At 37.3% G+C, this 27412-nt stretch overlaps 1 protein-coding gene and 1 pseudogene across 1 annotated transcript; both read right to left on the reverse strand.

Moving 5' to 3' along the window:
- Positions 1-5286: 5286 nt before the first annotated feature.
- Positions 5287-27391, reverse strand: PSMD7 (proteasome 26S subunit, non-ATPase 7). Its single transcript, XM_077132884.1, has 7 exons — positions 27213-27391; positions 24956-25047; positions 24075-24167; positions 21027-21124; positions 20452-20532; positions 7248-7339; positions 5287-6293 (listed from the first exon to the last, which is right to left on the reverse strand). Exons 1-7 carry the CDS (start codon positions 27284-27286, stop codon positions 5849-5851), a joined length of 975 nt encoding a protein of 324 aa, XP_076988999.1. The 5' UTR covers positions 27287-27391; the 3' UTR covers positions 5287-5848.
- Positions 21131-23534, reverse strand: LOC143659989 (protein SET-like; annotated as a pseudogene).
- Positions 27392-27412: the final 21 nt, after the last annotated feature.

The following is a 27412-nucleotide window of genomic DNA, read 5'->3' on the forward strand; positions in this document are numbered from 1 at the left end:
AGTTAGCTGCCTTTCCTCTGAAGAACCAATAAAATAAATCCCCTTTTATTAAAAGCCAATCCGTCTCTGGTGTGTTGCATTCCGGCAGCTAGCAAACTAGAACAGGGGGGATGGAGTGATAGTGGGAATTAAGATAAATTAAAAAGAAAAAAAGTCAAAAAAAGGGCCTTAAAAATGATGATAATGATAATGAGTCATGAACTGAGGAATAAGATTCTTGTAACTTCTACATCTGAGGTGTGTTCTCCAACCATGTAACTCTGACATCAGATTAGAATATGAATGAGATAGAAGGTGAAAATGTAAGCAGGAAGCCTTTAGGCAACTGTAGCAATGGACTGGAAAAGCTGGATGAATGTTTGAATGTAGGCAGTGGCAGTGAGGATGCGGAAGGACAGATATAAGTGATATTCCATTTGGCAGGGCCAACAGGTTCTGGTGGCTGAATGTGGAGGTTGAGGGTGAGCGGGTGAGCCAGTATGACTTTCAGAAAATGGGTAGGATGGGTGATGGTATGATTAGACAGGATGTGGAATAAAGAGGAGAAACAAGTATTAGAATTAGAAACATCACATAAAGATTTAGGGTCTTTTAATATACAAGTGATAAGTTGAGTAAGATGATGTTCTTGAGAAAGTGAGAAAAAGGGGTCCAAGTGGGCCCATGAGAAGCAGGGAGGAATGCTGTCCTGCAAGCGTTCGAAGATCAAGTTAAATGAGGTAAGAATCAAATGGATTTGGCAAAGTGGAGACTTTCAGTACTTTAGGGACAGCCATTTCCATTAGAGTGGAAAGGGCAAAAGTCAGATTACACGAGGTTAAAGGAAAGCCTCCAAAGATGAAGAAGAGAAGATGGCAAACACACATAGCTATTTGCTGAAGGTTGACTGGGAAAGAAAGGAGAGGGAAAGTACTACAGTGGGGGATGCAGGATCCAGATTGTGTGTGTGTGTGCACCTGAATTTGCAAGATGGGGGAGAACTGAGTGTTTGTATGCTGATGGGAGAGAACTGAGTGTTTATATTCTGAAGTCGGGATTGAAAATGAGGAAGAGAGGCGATAACAGATGAACCAGGGATCTTAGTTGGCAGTTTTGGTTAAAATAGCATTTATCAGACCTTTCTATATAGAGGTTGGAAACGAGTGCTAAGCTGCAGAGAAGACGTGTGTGTGAGAATAGATTTGGGGTCCTGGGCTGAGAAAGCACTTCTTAAATAAGATCCATAAAGCACTAATCATACACCCAAAGACTGATAGATTTATCTCCATCAAAATATAGGGTCTCTAACTCTCACGTGTGTAGAAATTACATGTCTTAAAAATACAGATTCCCAGAGATTTTAATTCAGTAGGTCTGGGATAGGGCCAGCATCGTAACTGATTCTGATAAAATTGGTCTCAGACTTTGAATAACTGCCAATTTGAGGTCTTCAAAAATGGAAACAAACCAACTAATCAGCACCTCTTTTCTGAAAGAGTCCTCTAGCATTTTACAAAGATATGTCACCAACAATTATTTCTTGCTGTGTGAAGAGGACCTTGCTGCTAAAACAAATACCATATAATCAGTTGGCTTAACCACAGGAATTTATTGGCTTATAGTATCAGAGGCTAGAAGGCTTGCTTCCTCCTGGGTCCATTATCTTCTGGCTGGCTGACAATCTGAGGTTCCTTGGCTTTTCCTTCACGTGGCAATGCATGTTACAGTGTCTCTTCCTATCTCTTTTGGGTTCCGTTGACTTCCTGTTTCTGCTGCTCCTCATGGCTTCCCTTTCCATGTCCAAATTCCCATGCTTATAAGGACTTCAGCTATACTGGATGAAGGCTCACCCCCATTCAATTTGGGCGTACCTTAATGAATATCTTTAAAGGTCCTGTTTACAAATGGGTTCATACCCACAGAAGCAGGGTTTGGGACCTGAACGTGCCTTTCATGTGGAACATGATTAATTCCCAAAAGGCAGTTTAATGAACCCAAGACTCGCAAAGTTCTTTGGAAAAGAACAGAAACAGGTACAAAATGAAAGCAATACTCATGGACTGTGCATTGGGCTTTGGGGGTAGAGAAATAACAGACAGGAGGGCAGTGGCCACTGAAATGGGATTGGAGAGGGTGGGGGCTCTGGAGCACTCACTGGTGGGCTTGGAGCCACTTTGTACAGGCTCACAAGAGCCGATTGTTAATTTTTCAGGAATTTTGTGGGCTGGTGGCTAAACACAGCCATCATTAATAATTAAATGGTGTGAAATTACAATGAACCAAATTATAGTTTAAAAACTCTCAAACCACACCATGTCCTAATTATTTTACTATCATGTGTGCTCTTGAGGTTATTTTTGTCTATTGAATCAGTATGGCGTAAATACTATCTAGTATTTCCTAACTCATGTTGGTAGTTGAAATCAGCCATGGTGGAAATATTTACACCAGGAAAATTGGGAAAGGAGAAATCACCCCCCCCAAACACTTTTTATTGAAAAGCTGGTTATTACACATTTACCAATACACCACTGATTGCAGTCTTTTTCATGGGCAGTCACTGGGAATCGAACCAGTGTCTCTGGCATGGCAGGTGAGAACTCTGCCTGCTGAGTCACCGTGTTCCGCCCCTGATTACGGTCTTTAATGAAATCAGGAGCGATATCAGCAATGAGGAAAATTGAAGCATGAGCTATATGAAGGGTAGACAAAGCCTTGTACAAACCTCCTGAACAGTAGGGCAAGGATGGAGGTGTGTCAGCTTATCTGATGTTTGCACCCACACATTCTCAAATTCCTTCAAAATCTTGCCTAGATGGTTCTAGTCAAAAACAGAAGTGGCAGGAAGTAACAGGGTGTAGGTTCCCAATTTTCTGCTGAGCTGGCTGTCACAGGGGTCTCCTACCAAGAGAGATTAGTCAATGGTGCCATCTAGTGTCATGAAGCAGATTGACTCCAAAAAGAGGTGATTAGATTTCTTGAGCCCAGGTCTCTGGCATGGCAGGCAAGAAATCTGCCACTGAGCCACCATTGCACTGCCCTTTAGGCATTACTTTTTTTTTAAAAAAAGGAATTTATTAAGTTCCAGGTTTACAGTTCTAAGGCCATAAAATGACCAAACCAAGGCATCCAGGTAAAGATACCTTGATTCAAGAAAGGACAATGGGTCCAGAACACCTCTGTCAGCTTGGAAGGCATGTGGCTGGCCTTCCAAGGGTCTGCTAGGGTCTTTGGCTTCTCCTTTCAAACAACTTCTCCAGGGACATTTTCTTTTTCATCTCCAAAGGTCTCTGGCTATGTGGGCTCTGAAGCTTTTTCCAAAATGATTCCCTCTTAAAGGACTTTGGTAAGCACAGCCACCTTGAATGGTTGAAGACACATCTCCATGGAAACCAACTAAATCAAAAGGTACTGCCCATAATTGGGTGGGTCACATCTCCATGGAAACAATAAAAAAGATCCCACCCAACAATATTGAATTAGGATTAAATTACATGGCTTTTTGGGGTACATAAGAGTTTCAAACCAGCACGTGCCACACTCTGGACCCCAAAAAGACATGTTCTCTCCAGATGCAAAATACATAGGCATTACTTTTTGAAAGATCTGAGCTCTGTTGCTCTCGGGCAAAAACTGATAATCCCAGGAGTTGGATGGCATACGGATATGCAAATCAATCCTTGCCTATATTATGTATAACTATGGAAGTTGCAAAAATCTTTTGTGCATTTCATAAATCAAATATTTCTCTGCCTTCCCTATATGCCCCACATCCTTCTCATGTCTGGGGACAGAGGCAGATGAAGAAGTTTTGTTAGCATGTTGTAGTCTCAAGTGTAACAAATGTCCTAATTCATTCTGTTTCATAAACATTTTTGTAGAAAAACGGTGGAAGGAAAGGTCTGTTCATAACTTCCCAGTGAATGGATAGCTCATTCTTTTATGAGGACTTGCAGTAAGTAATTTATTTGAAGTATAAATAATTACGTATGGTTAAGTTCATAGCTGGAGGGTCCTCCATAAATTGTAGGAAAATTCTGGGACTCCTAATTCCTTCTTGAAAGGTTTACTGTGCATCTAGCACATTGCAGAAGTAACGTGGTAGACCCTCAACACAAGCCACTTCCGTTTTGTCCCTTTAGTAATTAATGGTCTGAGCAGAAATTAAAGAGCATTTACTGATGTTGGCTCTAGGCTGTTCCACTTCTGATAATTTCTATCTTTTGATTAAGGATAACTAATGTATGTTCAGGGATATTTCAGATTTTAGTTTTCAAATAGGAAACCTTTAGGGTAACACCCTTATTTCCCCCTGCTTAAACCCTCAGAACCATTGCGTCCTGGCTGTTTTCCTGATATATGCCTTGCTCATTTCCTGGAGAAATGAAATTGTCCCAGGTTCCCTTTCTCTGTTACATGTTAATTGAATCTCAAGTGTCTTCAATGCCTGTGTGGTTTTTTTCTATACACCTCAAGCTTTGAACCATGGATTTCAAATTTCTTATTCAATTAGATGCAACTATTTAATTTTTCATTGCTGAAATTGACAACTAAAACTGTTTCTTGTAGTCCTTCCCATCCCCTTTTATCTCAAGATAAAACGTGACTCCTGATGTGGGCATGCTTTTTATGTACAAGTCACTTAAACATCATGCTATCAACTCCGATTTCACCCAGCTTTGTGGGAGGTCTGTGGAATGAAAATAAATGCTTCTGAAAATTTTGAGGCATTCTGAAATTATAATTTCTATGAGATTCAGTTGACTTAGTTTTTGGTGTTATCTTTGCATATATTTTATCTCTGATAATCCATATGGTGCATTAGAGCTTTAGAACATCCAACTACTCAGGAAAGGAAATTAGTATCAAGTGACTACTATGTCAAGTGATGAAGTTCTTTATTTGTTCTGATAGGATCCCTGTGCACTATTCAAGGGAAATGCTGTTCTACCCTTAATAAAAACAGCCCCATTAACTTTGGGATCTGATGTACTTAAATTTAATGCAGTATTAAATGAATGTGTCCTTATGAAACACTTCTCTAGGGACTTTAGAGACAACCTACTCCACCCTGCCACTTTACAGAAGAGGAATCTGAGCTACAAACTAGAAACCAGGTCTTCTGGGCTTGACTGAGAGCTCTCCTCATGACAGCAGACTGCCTGTTTTTATTTGAAGGAATGAGACCCACTCTCTTCTAAGAGTCTAAAATAATTCTTTAAGGCAACTTTTAATAAAGATTGTATTGGCTGTTTCTGAAAACAGCAGCTCACCACTCCCAGAATCAAAAAAGACTAGAACACAGACTTAAAAACCAAGCCATTTAATTGTGTCTTCAAAGGTAAACAATATATGGAGCTGGATCCCAAGCCCTGAGAATGCCAGAGCTACGGGTCCCCAAAGTCCTGTGGTGCGGTATTCTCACTGCCGAGTTCAGGAGGGTCATATAACTCAAGGTGTTATAGGAGGCAAAGCACATACGGAATTCATGCATGCCATTTAGCAATTCTGCAGATGCCAGAGATAGACCCCAAGAGTCTTTTGAAATGGGGGAAATTCAATTCCTGGTTTTATAGGTAAAAGAATGAAGAGTACCAAAAATTTTAGGTTTACCTCTTCTTCATTTTCTCACATAATCTGACGCTTTTGCTATCACATGCCCAACTCATACCAGCCTGAGCTGCAGTTTAGGTATAAGATTAATCCCTTTATCCATTCATTTCCATATAATGCCACAAGAGTGACTTGAAGCAGAGAGCTCTCATCAATACAGCTTTTTAACAAGCACTGAATGTGAAAAGAACCCTCTAGCGGCACACTGAATTTAGTTTATAAGATTTTAATTTACAAATTAAAAAAACTACAAGTTTCATTTTTTCTCCTTTTTTTCTTCTTTCTTTACATCACTCTTTTCCTTATCTTTATCTTTCTCTTTGTCATCTTTTCTATCCTTTTTGCTTTCTTCTTTTTCTTGCCCTTCTTTCTTCTCTGCATCCCTGTTGGCAATCTTGTTATTGATGAGGTTGTGCAGGGCGACCACGGAACGGATCAGTGAAGCCAAGTATACCACCACCATCTGGTCATTGGTCTTCAGGTAAAATGCCTTGACGAACTCCTGCAGGCTGACATCTGGCAGCAGATTGAAGACGTCCTGCAGCTGGTAGATGATCTGGTGGTTGATGGGCAGCTTGCCTGTGGCCACTTTCTCCAGGTAGCTCCTGATATCCAGAAGCTTGGAGTTCAGTCCCTTCAAACCATGGACCTGGTTTGTGATACGCTGGGAAAGAGTGCCCACTGTAGTGTCTTTGATGTCTCTGTAATAACCCACAACAAGAAAGCACAAGGGAAAGCATAAGCATATCATGTTATCATATAGGTTCTCACAAGGTAAAAACAACAACAACAACAACAAAAACAGGTCTGTGAGGACAGGCAAGTTTTCAAAAGAAAAATATTATTTCCTTCGTTTCCTGGTGCCTGCCCATGTAAAAAAAAAAAAAAAAAATTATTTCCTTTCCATCTGAGAAGGATTTGGATATAAATTGCCTTAAGTTTGTTTTCATTTGGGGGTATATATTAGCATGATCAAAGGAATTTAAGAAGAAAAGAAAATTTTAGGCCATTTCCAATATTATTTGTTTCTATTTTATCTTTCTCATTGAGGGCATTTTTCAAAGGATCATTATAAAGAGCGAAAATGAAATAATTTTCAATTAAAAACAAAACGAGTGTTTTGGGTTAATAACTGTGCCAACTTTATTGTTAACCTTGTCTTACCAGATTCCCTACTTTCACATCCCCATTCCTAAAAACAGAGTCATTTTCCCCACCTGAGTTCCTGGAGTGTTGCAAGAAGCATAAATCAGTCAACAAGTTTTTGGAGAAATCTTACTGGTTGAGGGAAAATTTTGACCTTTTCAAATAAAGGCCATATATGCCTTTATTTATTTCACATGTCTGTTCCTGTCACGGTCCATATCAGTTTTCAGGAAAAGGTGTGCTAGCCACAGAGTCATACATCATAACTCAAGACACATTAGGGATTATCTAATTCAACCACAATTTATAGATAAGGAAACAAAGATCCAGAAAAGGGCCATAATTTGTTCAGAACCTCAGAACCCTTAGCAGATGAGTCAAGACTAGAAACTAGGTCTCCTGACTCCTGATATGGACATTTTATTTATACTGTGCAGCCTTTTGGGTTATAAAAAAGCAAGCTGGCACAGGGGGTGGCTTTTGATTCTGATGCTATGGTAAGGTCTCACCGTAACAAATGTTCAACTCCAACTTCTTCAGCTTCCTCTGCTCCAATTTCACTGGTTACATGCTCAAATGTTTTCGAGGTTGGAGTTCCATCCTGGAAGAAGAGGCTTAACTATAGTGATTTACTTACAAACAAACTGGTATATGATCCATTTTACAGACCCTTCTTTCTTTGTTTCAAAGAAACAAAGTCAGTCAGATCACAGACCATTTCAAGAGCACATTATTGAAAATTATCCACAACAAGGATGGGTAAAGTTTGTTGTGGCCCTGTTCTATGATGAGGTTTGCTGGGGCATTATTCATATCCTGTTCATATATTGTAGTGGCTACTAAATTGTTTACTGAGGAAAATCTTGATATTCCCTCAAATGCACAATGGAGATGTATACTCAAGGAAGTCTTGGTTAGGTTCATTTAAAAATTAATTTTTCCTAAAATGGACTATATATAGCACACTTGTACTTTACGCAAGCTTATTCCAGAAAACATAACTTTATACCATCTATTGTCCCTTGGATCAAATGATACTGGAGAGTCAAAATAATGCATGAGAATAACTGACTTTCTGATGGTCTGAATTTATCAAAGAAGTTGGGCAATATTGTTGGGGATGTGACTCACTGTATCACCTACTTCTTTCCTAATGGGACTCGAGAGAAACCTTTCTCAGACCTAGAGCCAGAAGAGGCCAAACATCTCCTACAAAGGCTGTACAATGTTTGTGAGGCAGTACTGTGTAGCAGTGAAAGCACAGGTGCCGTAGTTAGACTGCCTGGGTTCAAAGTATGGTTCTGCCATGTATGTGGTATGGGAGCTATAGGACCGTGGGCAAGTCACTTAGCTTACTAAAAGTGCTCTAAATGTTAGCTGTTACTATTTTACTCTGGATAGTGTGAATCCTGCAAATGGTCTGTTTTCCTCTTTGCTTTAGATGCTGGGAAGGTCAGAGCCTTTTAACAATCTTGTAGAATTTCATGATGTGCCTTTTCAGGTACTAATACTTTACTGCTCTCATCTTATAACATGATTCTTATGCTTTCTTTGTTCCTGTTAAACAAATTCTTCCTGCTGCATGAGGTGTGGGTATGTTTGTGTGTAATCAGTCTTCAAGGCCCTTTGGCAAAGGCAGGGTAAAAATGAACTTAAAACAACTATATCAAAACAAGCAACTGGGTAATAAGTTTGGGTCTAAGCTCCCTGGTAGCAAGGCAAAAAAGAAAGAGGACAGCATTCAATGCAGGAAAAATTTGCAGGGGGTAAACCTAAATCATCTTTTTTTCCAGATTTTTAAATAGAATGTAAGGATAAATATTGCATATCTAAATCCAAGGACAGAATTCAATCTAGCCCTCAAACTTTAAGACACTGGAAATTCAAGATTGAGCTCTTTGGTAGAGACCTTGAGTGTAAATATTTTGAGCTCGTAACACAACACATATACTTTTTCATCAAGTCCAATCCTACGACTTGAGTTCAGTGTTCCTGGAAACAAAGAAAAGCTTTATTTTTACAGCTCTTTACCTCTACATCCACAGTACAAGCAAGTGAGTCATGCAAAAGGTTTTGATGCTGCAGAGCTGAAGCAGCTAAACATTCAGCAGTCAATCACACAAAGGGATCTTACCAACTGTTTCTTGGCAACTTTGACTTATTCAATTTGAAAACCTATGATTTAGTCTATAGGGACTGAAAATCTTCAAGGAGCAAGGAACACTGGCATAGAAGAGGCTCAACAATGGAAATTGCATTATGTTAAGACTAAGCTTGCCAGGCTTCACATTTATCTTGCTGTGATTTGTCTCTGGTGATGTGACTACTGTGACTACTGTGGATCTCAATTTCATTTGTAAAAGAAGACTTCCACAGTCCTCTCTATCTCTAAAATTTGGTGATTCAAAAACTAAAGTAGAAGGCACTGCTTAGTTTGTGGTGAATTCAGATGGGTCATAAGATATCCCCACAGAATCTTTACCCTGGAAAACAATTCCAGGGTTACAATAACTGGACGATTGTAGAACTAAGAAAACAGCCTCAAAAATGGTAGGTGAAGATCGTGGTGCCCTGGCTGGCATCTTCCTCACTTCCTCTTTCCTTTCCTGGTGCCATGTGGAACCAGCCTATGCTCCCATTGTGGGCCACTGGCCCTATTCTGCAGGGAAAAGAGTAACCCCTATGCACATACTGTGTGTTCCTATATGTCAGTGTCGATTAATCAGGTGGTAGCCTGAAAACACTGGGCCAGGAAACTCACTTCTGGCTCACACTCCCAGAGTCTGCCCTGCAGGAGGAACAGCTTACAGGATAGCTAAAGCAGTGTAAGAAACAATTACGTGAAAGCAGCCCAAGGCAAAAAATTACCTGCTTTAAGTCATACGATGGAACACCCAGGTGGGTGAAAAAGTATATTTCATAGGAAATAGAAGGGTAAATGTGGACACTTTCTAAGGCCGTAAGTAACCAAAAGCACAGGATAAGACAAAGTCTCAAAAAAGAGAGAGGACCCTGCAATCTTGATCTTCTTAATAGGAAGGCTAAATTCTGAAGACTATCAGCCAAGGCAGAGCCAATTTACAAAGGCTGTGAAAGGTGATTTTTGTATTTTGTTGGCTCCTGGCACTCAAGGAAATATTTGTCTTATCACTAGCTGGATACAAATTTAAGAAACAGATAGCTCAAGGACTAAATCCCAGAGTTAACACTTTAAAACTAAACTAAAATATACACTGTGCAACCAAAGATTCCAAGACCAATAAAGAAACAGGAAATGATGGTCCATCCAAAGTAACAAGAGAAAAATCCAGAAACCATCAAAGAAGACGACTGGATTTGGACATACTGGACACTTAAAAAAAAGTGATCCTCAACATGCTGCTCAAGGAAATAAAGGAAACAGTAAAAAAACTCAAGGATATCAGGAATACAATAAATGAACAATGTGAGAATCTCAATAAAGGGAGAAATTGTAAGGAAAAAAGTATTTTAAAAAAGTGAACAGAGCCTAAGAAACCCGTGGGACACCATCAAGTGGACCAATATATAAATTATGAAAGTCCCAGAAGAAGAAAGGGGCAGAAGGAAGATTCAAAGAAACAAATGGCAGAAAGCTCCCCAAATTTAACAGAAGATGTGACATACACATTCAAGAAGCCCAATGAAGTTTATCCAAATAGGATAAACTCAAGAGAAATAACCAAGCACACAGTACATTTGACTAGTGCTAAAGAGAAGGACAAACTGCTGAAAGGTATAAGAGAAATGCAACGAGTTACACAAGGGAATCACAATAAGATTAAGTGTCGATTTCTCATCAGAAACCATGGAGACAAGGCAGTAATATAGCATATTTAAAATGCTGAAAGAAAACAAATGCTAATGAGAATTCTATATCCAACAAGACCATCTTTCAAAAAGAGGGAGAAATTAAGACATTCCCCAAAACACAAAAGCTGATAATTATCTTCAGACTTGCCCTACAAGCAATGCTAAAAGTATTTCTTCAAACTGAAATGAAAGAGTCGACAGTGGCTTGAAGAGGCATAAAGAAATAAAGATGTCCGGTAAAGGTAACCATGGGGGCAATTATAAATGCCAGTACTACTATATTGTATTTTTTTGGCATATAACTCAATCTCTTACTTCTTAAAGGTTCTAAAATGCAAATGCATAAAAGATAATGATAACTATGGGTTTGGACATACACTGTATAAAGAGATAATGTGTAACAAATATAACAAAAAGGTAAGAGAACAGAAGGGAATAGGAAAAAGTGTGTGTATACGCTATGTTCTGAAGTTAAGTCAATATCAAATCAAATGTGATTGTTATAGATTTAGGATGCTAAATTTAAGTCCCCTGGTAATTACAAAGAAAATATTTGAAAACATATACAGAAAGAAATTAAGAAGGGACTCAAAATGGTACAGTACAAAAAAATCATTAAATAAGAAAGGCATGAATGGAAGAATTGAGGGCCAAAAAAGGTGTAATGCTTACAAAGAGCAGATAGCAAAATGGCAGAAGTTACTTTAAATGTAAATGGATTAAACTCTTCAGTCAAAAGGCAGAGATTGGCAGAACACATAAAAAAGTATGACCCAACTATATCCTGTTTACAAGAGACTCACCTTAAATTCAAAGACAGAGTAGGTTGAAAGTGAAAAGATGGGGAAAAAAATACCATACAAATAGTAACCAAGAGAGCTGGGACAGATATAATAAAATTAGATACAGTAGAGCTTACAAAAAAAATGTTACTAGGGACAATGACTGTCACTATATACTGGTAAAGGAGTCAATTCAATACGACATAGCAATTTTAAATATATATGCACTTAATGATACACCCCAAAAATATATGAAGCAAATATTGACAAATTTGAAGGGAGAAATAAAGATCTACATTAAATTATATAAGATTTCAACACAGCACTTGCAGTGATAGATAGGATATCTAAACAGAAGATCAAAAAGGAAAGTGAAGACTTGAATTATACTCTAAACAACTGGACCCAACAGATACATATAGAACACTTCACCCAAAAGCAGGAGACTACACATTCTTCTCCAGTGCACATGGATCATTCTTCAGGACAGACCATATGGTAGGTCACAAAACAAGTCTCAATAAATAAAAAAATACTGAAATCATATAATGTATATTCTCTGACCACAATGCAATGAAGCTAGAAATCAGTTACAGAGGAAGAACAGAATTCACAAATATGTGGAAATTAAACAATGCATTATTTTTTTCTTTCCCCCTTGGCTTAAACAATGGGGCTTTATTGGTTCACAGTTTCAGGGGCAAGAAGGCTTGCCTCCTCCCAGGTCGATAGCATTCTTGGCTGGTGATGGCAATCCTGGTTGTTGCATGGCTTGTATTTCTTGATTCCATCATCTTGATCAAGGTGATGTCCTCTCCATTTTTTTTACTCTCCATTTTCAAAAGTTATTATTTCCTTATTGAGAAGTTACAGGTTTACATAAAAGTCATGTAAAAAATACAACATTCCCACATATCCGCTATTGTTGACACTTTGCAATGGTATGGTACTTTTGTTACATATGATGAAAGAACATTACACTGGGGTGTTTTTCCCCACATACAATCTATTATTAACACCCTGTAAATCGTGATGTACACTGGTACATTGTACTATTGGCCAGTCATTGTCCACAACTGGATTCACTGTGTTACAGTGCAATACTTTCTTTCTAGTAACATACACGATCCAAAACTTCCCCTTCCAACTATATTTACATATATAATTGAGTTGCTAATGATACTCATGATAATGTGCTATCACCACCATCCATTTCTAAACACTTACAACCAACCTAAATAGAAACTGCACAAGTCTGCATCAGCTCTTCATTCTCTAGCCCCATTCTATCACCTAGTAACCCTATATTATAGAATCTAACTTTATAAGTTCACTTATTATGAGTTCAAATCAATGAGATCATATATTTGTCTTTTTGTGTCTGGCTTTTTTTCACTCAACATAATGTTCTCAAGGTTCATCCATGTTGTTGCATGCATCAGGGCTTTATTCTTTCTTACAGCTGAATAATATTCCATCATATGTATACACCACATTCTGCTTATCCATTCATTGGTTATGGACACTTGGACAGCTTCCATCTTTTAGCAATTGTGAATAATGCCACTATGAACCTTGGTGGGAAAACGTCTGCTTGAGTCCGTGCTTTCAGTTCTTCTGGGTAAATACCTAGTAGTGGGATTGGTGGATCATATAACAATACCATATTTAACTTCCGGAGAAACTGCCAAACTGTCTTTCCAAAACGGCTGTAACATTTTACATTCCTGTCAGCAGCAAGTAAGTTTTCCTATTTATCTATACCCTCTCCAACATCTGTAGTTTTCTGTTTTTTTAATTGTGGCCATTCCCGTAGATGTGAAATGATATCTCATTGTGGTTTTGACTTGCACTTCCCTAATGGCTAGTGATGTTGAGAATCTTTTCATGTGCTTTTTAGCCATATGTATTTCCACACTGAAAAAATTTCTATCTAAGTTTTTGCCCTTTTTAAATTGGAACGTTTTTCTTTTTATTGCTGAGTTGTAGGATTTCTTTATAAATTTTGGATATAAAACCCCTCATTGGATATGTGATTTCCATAGATTTCTCCCAATGAGTAGGCTGCCTTTTTTTTTTTTATTAATTAAAAAAAAGAATTAACAAAACAATTAGAAATCATTCCAATCTACATGTACAATCAGTAATTCTTAATAACATCACATAGTTGCATATTCATCATTTCTTAGTACATTTGCATCGATTTAGAAAAAGAAATAAAAAGACAACAGAATAAGAATTAAAACAATAATAGAAAGAAAAAAAAAAACAAAAAAAACAAAAACAAAAAACCTATACCTCACATGCAGCTTCATTCAGTGTTTTAACATAATTGCATTACAATTGGGTAGTATTGTGCTGTCCATTTCTGAGTTTTTATATCCAGTCCCGTTGTACAGTCTGTATCCCTTCATCTCCAATTATCCCTTCTCTTTTTTTTTTTTTTTTTAATTAACGGAAAAAAAGAAATTAACCCAACATTTAGAGATCATACCATTCTACACATGCAATCATTAATTCTTAACATCATCACATAGCTGCATGATCATCATTTCTTAGTACATTTGCATTGGTTTAGAAGAACTAGCAACATAACCGAAAAAGATATAGAATGTTAATATAGAGAAAAAAATAAAAGTAATAATAGTAAAATCAAAACAAAACAACACAAAACAAAACAAAAACCTATAGCTCAGATGCAGCTTCATTCAGTGTTTTAACATGATTACTTTACAATTAGGTATTATTGTGCTGTCCATTTTTGAGTTTTTGTATCTAGTCCTGTTGCACAGTCTGTATCCCTTCAGCTTCAATTACCCATTGTAGTAGGCTGCCTTTTAACTTTCTTAACGAAATTCTTAAGCACAAAGTTCTGAGATGGTCCTATTTATTTTTTATTTTGTTGCTTGTGCTTTGGGTGTAAATCCTAAGAAACCACTGCCTACCACATGATCTTAAAGATGCTTGCCTACATTTTCTTCTAGGAGTTTTATGGTCCTGGCTCTTATATTTAGGTCTTCAATCCAGTTTGAGTTAGTTTTTGTATATGCTGCTAGATAAGGGTCCTCTTTCATTCTTTTGCATATGGATATCCAATTCTCCCAGTACGATTTGTTGAAGAGACTATTCTGTCCAAGTTGAGTGGACTTAGGAGCTTTGTCAAATATCAGTTGGCCCTAGATGTGAGGTTCTATTTCTGAACTCTCAATTCCAATGGACAATGTATCTAGCTTTATACCAGTATCGTGCTATTTTGACCACTGTAGCTTTGTAATATGCTTTAAAGTCAGGAAGTGTGAGTCCTCCTGTATTGGTTAGGGTTCTCTAGAGAAACAGAATTAACAGGAAATATTTGTAAATATAAAGTGTCTCACATAACTGTGAGAATGTAGAGTCCAAAATCTATAGGACAGGTTGTGAAGCTAACGATTCTGATGGAGGGTCTGGATGAACTTCACAGGACAGGCTCGCTGGCCAAAGCAGGAAAGAGAGCCCATCTTTTCTGAATCCTCCTTAAAAGGCTTCCAGTGATTAGACTAAGCATCACTCATTGGAGAAGACACTTCCCTTGGCTGATTACAAATGGAATCAGCTGTGGATGCAGCCGACATGAAATGTCCTCATAGCAACAGACAAGCCAGCACTTGCCCAACCAGACAAACAGGTACAACCACTTGGCCAAGTTGACACATGAACCTGACCATGACACCTCCCAACTTCTTTCTTCTTCTTCCTGATGTTTTTGGGTATATGGGGTCCCTTACACTCTTCCAAAAAAATCAGATAACCGGGTTTTCCATTATGCAAAATACAGTTAGAATTTTGATTGCGATTGCACTGAATATGTAAATCATTTTGGGTGAATTGATACCTGAATTATTTTTATCTTCCAATCCATGAACATGGAATGTCCTTTCATTTATTTAGGTCTTCTTTCATTTTTTTTTAGCAATGTTCTGTAGTTTTCTGTGTAAAAGTTCTGTGTACTCTTAGGTATTTGAGTAATTGCTATTGTAAATGGAAAAATTTTCTTGATTTCCTCCTCAGATTGCTCATTACTAGTGTATAAAAACACTACTGATTTTTGCATGTTGCTCTTGTGTCCTGCCACTGTTTGTCCTGCTGAACTTGTTTATTAGCTCTAGTAGCTTTGTTGTAGATTTTTTGGGACTTTATATATAGGATCATGTCATCTGCAAGTGATGACATTTGAAGTTAAAGTTTTACTTCTTCCCTTCCGATGTGGATGCCTTTTCTTTGTCACACCTAACTGCTCTAGTTAGAACTTCTAGCATAATGCTGAATAACAATTTATGAGAGTAGGCATTCTTGTCTTGTTCCTGATCGTAGAAGGAAAGCTTTCAGTTTTTCACCACTGAGTATTATGACAGTTGTGGGTTTTTCATCTATTCCCTTTATTATGTTGAGGAAGTTTCATCTATTGCTATTTTCAAAAGTGTTTTTTTTTAATTAATTAAAGAAAAAAAAGAAATTAACCCAACATTTAGAAATCATTCCATTCTACATATGCAATCAGTAATTCTTAACATCATCACATAGATGCATGATCATCATTTCTTAGTACATTTGCATCGATTTGGGAAAAGAACTAGCATGTTTTGTTTTTTTTTTAATCAAGAAAGGATGTTGGATTTTGTCAAATGCCTTCTCTGTGTTGACTGAGATGATCATGTAGTTCTTCCCTATCTGTTAATGTGGTCTACCATATTAACTGACTTTCTTTTGTTCAACCACCCTTGTCTATCTGGCATAAAATCCACTTGATCATGGCATATAATTCTTTTAATGTGCCATTGGATTCAGTACACTAGTACTTACTTTGGTGAGGATTTCTGTATTCATCAGAGAACTTCCTCTGTAATTTTCTTTTCTTGTAGTATCTTTATCTAACTTTGGTATTAGGGTAATGCTAGCCTCAAAGAATGAGAGTTTGAGCAGGATTGGTATTAATTCTTAGAATGACAGGTAGAATTCACCTGTGAAGCCATCTGTCCTGGACTTTTCTGTGGGAAATTTTGATGACTGATTCAAAATCTTTTAATTGGTCTGTTGAGGTCACCTATTTCTTCTACAGTCACTATAGGTTGTGGTTTGTGTGTTTCTAGAAATTTGTCCATTTCATCTAAGTGGTCTAATTTGTTGGAATATAGTTCTGATCCTTTTTGTTTCTGTGGAGTCAGTAGTAATGTCACCCCTTTCATTTTATTTGTATCTTCTCTGTTTGTCAGTCCAGCTAAGGAGTTGTCAAATTCATTGATCTTTTCGAAGAACCAACTTTTGATTTTGTTAATTCTATTGTTTTTTAATTTTCAATTCCATTTATTTCTGCTCTAATCTTTGTTGTTTCTTACCTTCTGCTGGTTTTGAGATTAGTTTGCTGCTCTTTTTCTAGTTCCTCCAGGTGTGCAGTTAGGTCTTTGATTTTAGCTCTTTCTTTTTTTTAAACATAAACCCTCTCAGCACGGCCTTCATTGCATCCCTTAAGCTTTAACATGATGTGTTTGTATTTTTATTCATCTAGAGATGTTTCCCGACTCTCTTGCAATTTCTTCTTTGTCCCAGTGATTGTTTTGGAGTGTGTTGTTAACTTCCATATATCTGTGAACTGTCCAGTTTTCTACCTATTGATTCCCAGCTTTATTCCATTATAATAATTTCAATCTTTTAAAATGTACTGAGACTTATTTTGTGTCATAATATGTAGTCTATCCTGGAGAATGATCCATAAGCACTTGAGAAGAACATACATCCTGCTTAAAGAATGCACTCTTAAACAACCAATGAGGTCAAAAAAAGAAATCACAAGGTAAATTAGGAAATATTTTAAAGCAAATGAAAACAAAACCACAACATACCAAAACTTACAGGATGCAGCAAAGGTGGTACTGAGAGGGATGTTTGTGGCTCTAAATGCTTATGTTAAAAAAGTAAAACTCAAATCTGAGACCTATTCTTACAGCTGGAGCGTCTAGAGACAGTAAAGCAAACTAAACCAAAAGCGAGAAGGAAGGAAATGATGAAGGCTAGAGAGTAGACAAATGAAACAGACAATTAAAAAAAAGAGAATAAACAAAACCAAAAGTTGGTTCTTTGAAAAGATTAATTAAATTGACAAAGTTTAGCTAGACTGACAAAAAAGGAGAGAGGATAGAAAATCAGAAATGAAAAGGGGTACATTACTACTGACCCCAGAGAAATTATAACAGGATACTATGAACAACTGTATGTCAAAAAATTAGATAACCTAGATGAAATGGACAAATTTCTAAGAACGCACTACCCACACTGACTGAACAATAGAAGATCCAAACAAATAACTACTAAAGGGAATGAATCAGTAATTGAAAATCTCCCAACAAAGAAAAGCTTCAGATTATATTGCTGGTGAATTTCACCACACATTCCAAGAATGAAAATTAATCCTGCTCAAACTCTTCCAAAAAATCAAAGAGGAGGGAACATTCCTTAATTCATTCCATAAGGCCAACATCACCCCATTACCAAAACCAGATAAAGAAATTACAAGAAAATTACAGAACAATATTCCTTATGACAAAAGATGTGAAAATCCTTCACAAAATACTAGCAAACTGAATCCAACAGCATGTTAAAAGAATTATACTCATGATCAAGTGGCATTTATTCCAGGTACAAGGATGCTTTGACACAAGAAAATCAACTAATGCAATAAACTACATTAATAGAATGAAGGGGGAAAAAACCACACACAATTGATACAGAAAAAACACTGGACAAATCCAGCACCCCTTCTTGATAAAAACACTTAGAAAACTAGGAATAAAAGGAAATTTCCTCAATATGAGCAACCCACAGCTACATCATACTTAACAGCAAAAGGATGAAAGGTTTCCCTCTAAGGTCAGGAACAAGACAGGACTGCTCACTGTTACCGCTGTTATTCAACACTGTACTGTAAGTTCTTGCCAGAAGCATTAGGGGGAAAAAAAAAAAAAAGAAATAAAAGCCATCCAAAATGTAAAGGAAGAAGTAAAATTTTCAGTAGACATGATCCAGTATATAGAAAACCCTGAAAAATCCAAAACAAAGTTACAATAAAGGAAGTTAGCAAAGTAGGAGGGTACAAGATCAATATGCAAATATCAGCAGTGTTTCCATAATTTACTAATGAGCAATCTGAAGAGGAAAGTAAGAATTTACCATAGTAACTAAAAGAATCAAACAGGAATAAATTTAACCAAGGGTGTAAAGGATTTATACACAGAAAACTTGAAACAATGCTTAAAAGAAACCAAAGAGCTAAATAAATGGAAGGACATTCTGTGTTCATGGACCTGAAGACTAACTATTTATTTTATTTATTTTATATATTTTTTGAAGACTAACTATTGTTAAGACATTATTCTATCCAAATCAATGCAATCCCAATAAAAATTCTAACAGCTTTCAGTGCAGAAATGGAAAAGCCAATCATTAAATTTATATGGGAGACTAAGGAGCACTGAATAACCAAAACTATCTTGAAAAAGAATAAGGTTGGAGGACCCATGTATCTCAATTAAAAACTGTTTTAAATAGTAGAACAATTGGCACAGGGATGGAAAATATAGATCAATGGAATTGAGTTGAGAGGTCAGAAATAAACCTTCATTATCTATGACCACTCAATTTTTGACAAGGGTGCCAAGCCCACTCAGTGGGGAATGAATAATTTATTCAAAAATGGTGTTGGGAAAAGTGTATATTCATATGCAAAAAAGAATCAATGTGGGCCCGTAAACCTCACACCATACATAAAAATTACCTCTAAATAGATCAAAGAGTAAATGTAAAAACTACAACTATAAAACTTCTAGAAGACAATATGAGATAGCATCTGCAGGCCTTGTGTTAGGGAATGGTTTCTCAGACTCAGACCAAAGCATGAGCAAAAAAAGAAAAAAAAAAGGTTAATGGGCCTTCATCAAAATAAAAAACTTTTATGCCTTAAAGGGTATATCATGAAAGTAAAAAGACAGCATACACAATGGGAGAAAATATTTGGAAACCTCATATGCAATAAGGGTTTAAAATCCAAAATACAGAAAGAAATCCTACAAGTCAGAAACAAAAAGACAAACAACCAAATTAAAAAATGTCTTGCACAAACATTTTTCCAAAGAAGATATACAAATGGATATTAGGCACAAGAAAAGATGCTCAACATCATTAGCCATCAGGGAAATGCAAATCAAAACCACAAGGAGCTACCATTTCACACCAACTAGAATGGCTACTATTAAAATGGAAAATAACAAATGTTGGGGACGGTGTGGAAAACAGGAATACTTGTTCATTTTTGGTGGGCAATGTAAAATAGGGTACCACTGTGAAAAAGGGTTTGGCAGTTCCTCAGAAAGTTAAGTGTAGAACTGTCATGTGAGTCAGCAATTCCACTACTCAGTATGTGTCTAAAGGAACTGAAAGCAGGAACAGATATTTGCACTGATTTTTATAGCAAAATTACTCACAACTGCCAAAAGATGGAAGCAACCAAGTGTGTATCAACCAATAAATGGATAGTGGTATACACATACAATGGAACAGCCATGAAAAGGAATAAAGTTCTGATATGTTTAACAATACCAGCGAACCAGTGAAGACACTGTATTGAATAAGTCAGACACAAAAGGACAAATATTGCATGATCTTACTGATATGAAAACTGTGTGTGAGAAGGATATATGGGAGCTCTATACTTTTCTGCATGATTTTTCTGTAAACCTCCAACTGCTCTAACTAAAAATTAAAAGGACCTGTAAGGCTCTTTACGAAAGTGTTAATAATGATTATCTCTGGGTAGAGTCATTATAAGTGTTATTATTTTTGTTTTCCTGAATTCTCCAAATTTCTTATAATGATTATATGTTATGTATCACATTAGTATTAAAGAAAAAAAACCCTCAAGCAGCAATAAACATAAGATGAAGCTACTGAAAAAAAATCAACAACTTTCTCTTTATTATAAAGAGAATGGTTTTGTTGACTTGAAAATGAAAAAAACACCACCCAATTTTAAGTGGCAAATATAATCTCCTGGGCTCATAGCAAGATGACTTACATCATGAACTTCTTCCACTGAAATATATGCTTCTGTGGGCAGCCCGAGGTCCTTTGGCTTCACGTCAATAATGACCAATACCTGGCAGAGAAACACACCTTAACAAACCTTCTCACAGTCATAAAAAATGAGTTTACATTTTAAATTAATTTCATCACTTGCTGTTTTTCACCCCCATCCATTAACGAAGCTGAGAGGTGATAGTTTGTGGCGATTAAGCATAAAACTGCGGTCAAGACAGCCAACGTTTCCATTGCAGCCCTTCCCATCACTTACCAGACCTTTCTAACGACTGTGAGCCTCAGGTTTTTCATTTGTAAAGAGAATAACCACCCCATGAGTTATTGAGAGGACTAAGCAAGATAATCCACATCGCTGGTATGTGGCAGATATTTAACTATTACTCACTAAATATATTATGTTACATTACACTAAGCAGAATATTATAAATTATCACAACAAACTTATAGAGAAAAAGCAGTTAAATATTTTGTTATCCAAATCCTACCTAGGATGCTCTTAGTTTGAGTCAACTGACAAAGATTATCATTCAAGAGTTTTAAAATAGCACTTACTGAGTTAGGGCAGTATCTTTTCATGAGTTCATTGATGGCGATGTCATTTTTGTGCAGTTTAGGGCCTGTGTGGTACCATCCAACTATTCTTTCTCTGGCTGGGAAGGGAAATATTAGTGGGTTTCAACTGTTATATGAAGATCTGTAACTCCTTTAAAAAGGGTAAGAACAGCAGTAGTTATATTCTCTACCTTTTTTAAAAACTCAAACACCAATTTTTTAAATACAGATTTAGTTTTATTGTTCAACAAAACAACTTTAACATTTAAAACTGAGCATCATCTTTACTTTCCAGTGAAACAAAAAGAAAATTTAAAAATAAACAAGGACTACACTACAATAGAGAATGTCAATTCAATTGAGATTCTACATGTTCTTTTTGATTCTCCCACCAAGTGGCAGGGCTCAAGTCACCATTAGGAGAGAATTTCATTTTAAAAGTATCATCTTAAACTGCAAGGATGCCTGTTAAACATCACAATTAAACATGTTGACGGAGATGCCCTATTGTCAAAATGCCGACTTAGCCCACCCAAACATGTCAAACCTACACTTTGCTGACCTCGTATAACCCATCTTTAGTTTCTTTTTTAAACAAGAGAAAGTAGACAGACATACGTTGGTAAATGCTAACTGTCCATATTTACAGAGATAGAATGTAATCTCTGAGCCCAATATAGAGAGAAAGGAGGAAGGAAAGCTAGAATTCTATGTACCACTATACAGGGGCCTAGCACCCTCCAGCATCCAGCAGAGCAAAGGGAGCAGAAAGTTTTTCTTTTTCTCCACATAGCACGGTGGTGTGTTGATTCCATAAATTTTTTTGAGACAGGAAGGGATAAAAATGAATTTGGAACAGAAATGACTAGACTCTTTTCCCACTGTATTCTGTGCAAAGTATTTCCCCCCAAATGAGCCAAGAACCATGGTGTAAAGGAGAGAAGAGACCTCAAAAAACAGGGTGATTGAGCACAAGAGGAAAAACAAACAAAAAAAAGACTGTAACTTGTTCTCAGGAACCAGAGAAAATTAAAAAGGGAAGGTTAGAATACATCAGCATTCTATTAGCTATCTGTATTCATCTCTCCCTCAACATCATCTTCATCTTCCCCTTTATTTTCATTTCTTTCTTCATCAATATCATCCAATCATTCTTCCTTATCATCATCATCTTCTCCTTCTGCTTCTTCATCATCCATATCAGGAACCAGATAGTATTGTAATGGATTTGGCCAAATACCGTTTTTGATGACCTCTCCTAACTCATCTGTACCTATATCAGAACGGTTAGTAAATCAGGTACAGAAGCTCTCTGGTTGTTCACGTTGCCTCTTCCCGTGGGCTTTATTCTGTGTTTGACTTGAACATTTCATCAGGTCCTCTCCGGATTTTCATTTGATTTCAACAGACTTCGGGGAGAGATCACGACTGTCAATCAGATGAAATTCTTTGGAGAGAACTTTATTTTTGAAGTAAGGATTTTCATCAAAATAAAAATCTATTCTGTAACCTGAATTAAAATCTTTAATAAAAATCTGTCACTTCAACTGTGGTCAAATAATGCAGTGCAGGATCTTCATCTCCCTCCCCAAGCAGTGCAAACATTTGTGGATGGTTGACAAATGTTGTTACCCCCAAATTTTGGGATTTTGGAGATCAATTCTGACTTCTTCTAAAAGAACAGTTGGTGTAATTTATTGTATTTCTGTTCTACTTTCAAAATTTCCTCACTGAAACTTGTTCATTAAGTCTATTTCATTTTTCTTTCTTTTTAACATTTTTTACTGTGAAATATAATATATATACAAAAAATCGACAAATTTCAAAGTACATTTTAACTAGTACTTATAGAACAGATTCAACCGTTAGTATGGAATATGCTTCTACATTTTCAGGTTTTTCCTTCTAGCTGCTTCAAGACATTGGAAGCTAAAAAGCAGTATCAATATAATGACTCGGTAGTCCTACTCATTTGTTAAATCCTAACTTCTCTGCTTTAACTCTTCCTTCTCCTTTGATCCTTCTCCCCATCTTAAGGGATATTTGGGTTATGCCCATTCTAACTTTTTTTCATGTTGAAAAGGGGTATCAATAATATAGGAAAGGGGAATGGAACTGGTTGATGTTTTTGGAGACTGACACTTTTGGGTTTCAGGACTTATCTGGCCTAGGAACCATCTGTAGGTTTTATTTTCTGAAAAGTAAACTCAGTGCGTGCAACTTTTCTAGAATCTCAGATAGAACCCTGGTGTTCTTTAGGATTAACAGGCATGTTGGATGGGGTTTGGTAAACTGTGACAATGTGTCTATTTCAAATTGTCCTTCATTAATATGTTCCATTACTTCCTGCTGTTCTTTTTCTGAGGTCTCATCAGCTCTGTCATGCTTGGAGTTGAGCTCCTCTTTACTGACTTTGGCCGCCAGCACCAACAATGCTGTTCCATGGGCAGGGTGGAGGTGGGGAGTGGGGACACGACAGAAGGGAAAGCAAAGGGGCTTCAGCAACCTATTTTAATTCCTAACGTACCTATTAAGATCTAAAATTCAAAGACAGAATTCTCAGAAAATAAGCAGAACGGGACACTAGAGATATCTGTATCCCAGACTAGTTTAGGAGATAAGTCTTACATGAAACAACTAGAAGACAATTTCAAGGCAATATATAAACAAATGCAAGTTCATGTCATATAAACTGTACTGAGCATTGTGGGAATAAACACTTCCAAAGCAAGGTGGTTGCTGTAGTGAAATAACAGGAAAACAATTCAAGTGACAGCTGTATTTACCTTGGTGGTACTAAAGCTCTAGGGGCAGGAGGAGTTTGATAGTTCTCTGCTTTTCTATTCAATCAGAGAACTATCTCTGAACTATCTAGCATTAAATTACCACTCTAGTTTCTCATTTATTCTACCTTATTCTTCTACTATCACTAGTCTTACTTAAGTCTAGCTAAATGAAAGGGCCTTTGACATTAAACAAAGAAAAGGGGATAGTAAAACACACACACATATCAGTACAATAGCATACCTCAAAAAAATTAAGACTTACCATTGACCTTCTTAAACATTCCATACATATTTTCCAAATAGTCATGGTCTAAAAACCAGACAGAATCATCTTTGTCATCTTCATCAAAAGGGACTAAAGAGAGAGAAAAAAAAAGATTTAGTATAGGGTGCTAGATAGAAATCTTGATGAAGGTCACAACTGGAACCTATAGGCCAGATTTGGTCCACGCATGTGTTTGGTTTGTCTAATACAGTATTAAAAAAAGTTTCTTTTTTGGCTCTCCTCATTATAAACTGGGAGATTTCAAATAAAAGATCCATACTTCTAGCTTCTCTTGAATAATCACAAGACCTGGCATCAACTGGCTAAAGGCTGGCCCCCCTTTAAAAAAGAACACAGTTTGCTTATATAAGCCCCATCACTTCCTAGGATTTCCCAGTTGACAATTTACATTATTGGCTGGTCCTATCTGGAAGTCACTTCACTGATTTCTTTTTCCTTTGTTGGTGTTGCTTTAATTACATAAGTAATAAGTGAATATGTTTTTGTAAAGGTTTATGATAGGATAAAAGAGATGCGCTCCATCTCCCCTCTTGCCCTTCCCATTACCACAGTTAATTTTTTAGTGCTAGGGTTTGCAAACTACACCAGGTGACTTTTTTATAAATAAAGTTTTATTGGAATACTGCCACATTCATTTGTTACAAAAGCAAAGATGAGGAGGTGCAAAAGAGACTGTATGGGCTGTGAATGAATAAACAATATTATCTGGTTTAGTGTATGGCTTTTAGGACCCTTTTTGTGTACTTCGGCAATTCTGAAATACAATCTCTGGGTTGTAGTCCACAACAAAAACAAGTTTGTTTTAAATCATTTGACATTTTAATGATAGTGTGGAAAATGTAAAATTCATCTTTTACCTGCAAAACTGTTGGATACATCGAGTACTTTCTTTTGCCATGACCCCAAAAGCACACCAACAACACGCTTCTGGTTTCCAACCTTGCCTATTCTGAATGAGAAAACAGATGGTCAGTCTGGTTAGGCACACACAGATACATGGACCCAACAATTAGATTGTTAATAGGAAATATCAATGCTACAGACACAATTTGTTTAGTTCACTTAGGAACTAATCCCACTACACAAATAAGAATCAGGTTAGCCCCTCAATATTAAATGTTAGTAAATATAATGAGTTAAAAAAAAAGTTAGGCCATGCTTTAGAATTTTGTACTAAAGAATAGTTTTTACTTATCTCTGTAAAACAATATACGCTTGGAAAAATTCAAACTTTCTAGAAATTTTAAATGGAGAAAACAATTCCTAGATCTTAGGGTTTTAAAGTGTTATTTTGGTTGGTATTTGAAAAACACAATAAATTATGCTACCACATTTAACTTTACTTTTTTCCTTTGCAGCTTTTCTTTCTTCTTTAAACTTTCTCCATCTTCTCTATCTTCAAATCATTTCAGGGATAAAGATAATAGAGCAGAAGCAGCTTTGTGGCCCAGCTTCCAAGTTGCCAAACCTTCCCTGGAACATCTAGTCCATGCCTACAAGCTCCACTAATGTAATAATTCTTTGCACTGTCTAGGGTAATTGTAATGTACAGGCATGTATGTGTCATTTGTAGCCTAACTGGCTTAATTAGGCAGAAGTCAGAACTGAGCTGGTGACTAATCACAATTGAGAGTGGTGAATGGATGAGAAAGACTTATACTTTCTATTTCTTTTCTCTTTAAAAACTTCTCTGCAATTTTCTCCCAAGAAGCTGCAAGTGTTGCACTTACACAATCTCAATTCACTAGTTTTAAAAGTAGAATTCTCCTTTAACCATGAGTAAATCTGAGACAGAGACACAATACAACTCTTATATTCAATGGAAAGACAAAAACCACTGTGAAATGAACGTTTCCTTACAACTGTTGGTTTCACATTGGTTTAAGTGCAATATTTTTCTTAATACTGACTTTAGCAAAGTTATAAATGCTTACTATATTTGCGGTTTGTCAAAGTTAAGAATTTAAGACTCCTGGTGTCCGATTTTTTTTTTAATTTTAGGCACTGAGTTTCTACACTTCAAAGAAAACTTCACACTCATGGGCTTTTCTTTTAGTCTACAAAAATCCATTTATGTTTTCACAACCCTACATTAGTTACCTTATACAGCAGTTAACAGTGTCTAACTTGCACTACGCCCTTAATAAGCATTTGCTGAGTTTACTGAATAGAATGGAAATGATGCCAATCCCATTAGCCCCCTAGTGCCCTATGGAAGCAAATTATTACTTACTGGGCAGTAGAAAAAAAATCCTGCATATCCTGTTAGTCTAATGGAACTGAACAAGGGCCCCTAAACCTCATCAAGTCTTGAGCTGTTTTTATCTCTGGTTGGGTAAGTTGTTTAAAATTAATTGAAGGAGAATGGGCACTTAGTTATTATGACTTTACAGCAAACGCTCTGAACTGGGTCTTTACATTTGCTATTTCAAGTAATTATCTTGTAAAACTTAAGGACATGTGCAACAGGTCTAGCAGGATGAGCCGCTCCAGAACATGGAAGGATGATGCAGAACATCTTCAAGCAAAGAGTTTATCAGGAATTACTGAAGGATGTATTCTTGCCTTATTAATGTCCAGATCTCCAACTGGTTTCATTTTTTAAAATAAAAATTTGACACCCCTCTGCTCTTTAGGCTAACACTAGATTCGCACTTAGAAACTTTCACAAGTTAAAACCACAGCCCATCCAGGAAGGCTTTCAGGGCCCTGACATGCTAATTTCGGCGACAGCCTTCAAGGACACAGAAAGGCGAGTCTGAAGCGCTTTCCGATGAGACACCATGCCTTTTTGGTGAAAAGGGGCAGATGAGACGACAGGCACGAGGACTAGAGGGTTAGGGCAACAGAAGCTCGCCCCCCATATTCTGGGGTCATCCGGACTTCAGAAAAAGGAACGGGCAGCCCTTGGCCCGAAGTGGTCCTTGGAGTGGAGGGTGGGGGCGCGAGGCTCGATGACCTTTAGCAGCGTTAGCAGGGACTAGTCTGGGCCCCGCGACACGTCCGGGTCGTCCTGCGCCGGATTAGCATCCCCCGCGCAGTCTCTAGCGTGTCCGTGACTCAGCAGCGGCAGCGCCACCGGCTCTGCTAGGCCGCCCCATGCCACCAACTCACCGGTTGAAGTGATCCACCACACTGAGCAGCACCAGGGGGTGGACCACCACTTTCTGCACCGCCAGCTCCGGCATCACGACACACCCCGCCCGCCAGGCCCGGCTTAGTGCGACCCGCCGAACACCAGCAGCAGCAGCAGATCCGCGGCTCCTCCAGGCCCGGCCCCTCCTCTTCCGGCTCAGCTGACGTCGCGCGGCCTC

The sequence above is a fragment of the Tamandua tetradactyla genome, chromosome 16, assembly GCF_023851605.1.
Source record: "Tamandua tetradactyla isolate mTamTet1 chromosome 16, mTamTet1.pri, whole genome shotgun sequence".
NCBI classification, from domain to species: Eukaryota; Metazoa; Chordata; class Mammalia; order Pilosa; family Myrmecophagidae; genus Tamandua; species Tamandua tetradactyla.

Excerpts from the sequence above, each read along its gene's own strand:
- PSMD7 (XM_077132884.1), bottom strand. The coding sequence starts at position 27,286 with ATGCCGGAGCTGGCGGTGCAGAAAGTGGTGGTCCACCCCCTGGTGCTG. Across the intron at positions 24,168-24,955 it reads TGTATCCAACAGTTTTGCAG|TCCCTTTTGATGAAGATGAC; the intron begins GTAAAAGATGAA and ends CTCTCTCTTTAG. Across the intron at positions 6,294-7,247 it reads GGAGTTGAACATTTGTTACG|AGACATCAAAGACACTACAG; the intron begins GTGAGACCTTAC and ends GGGTTATTACAG.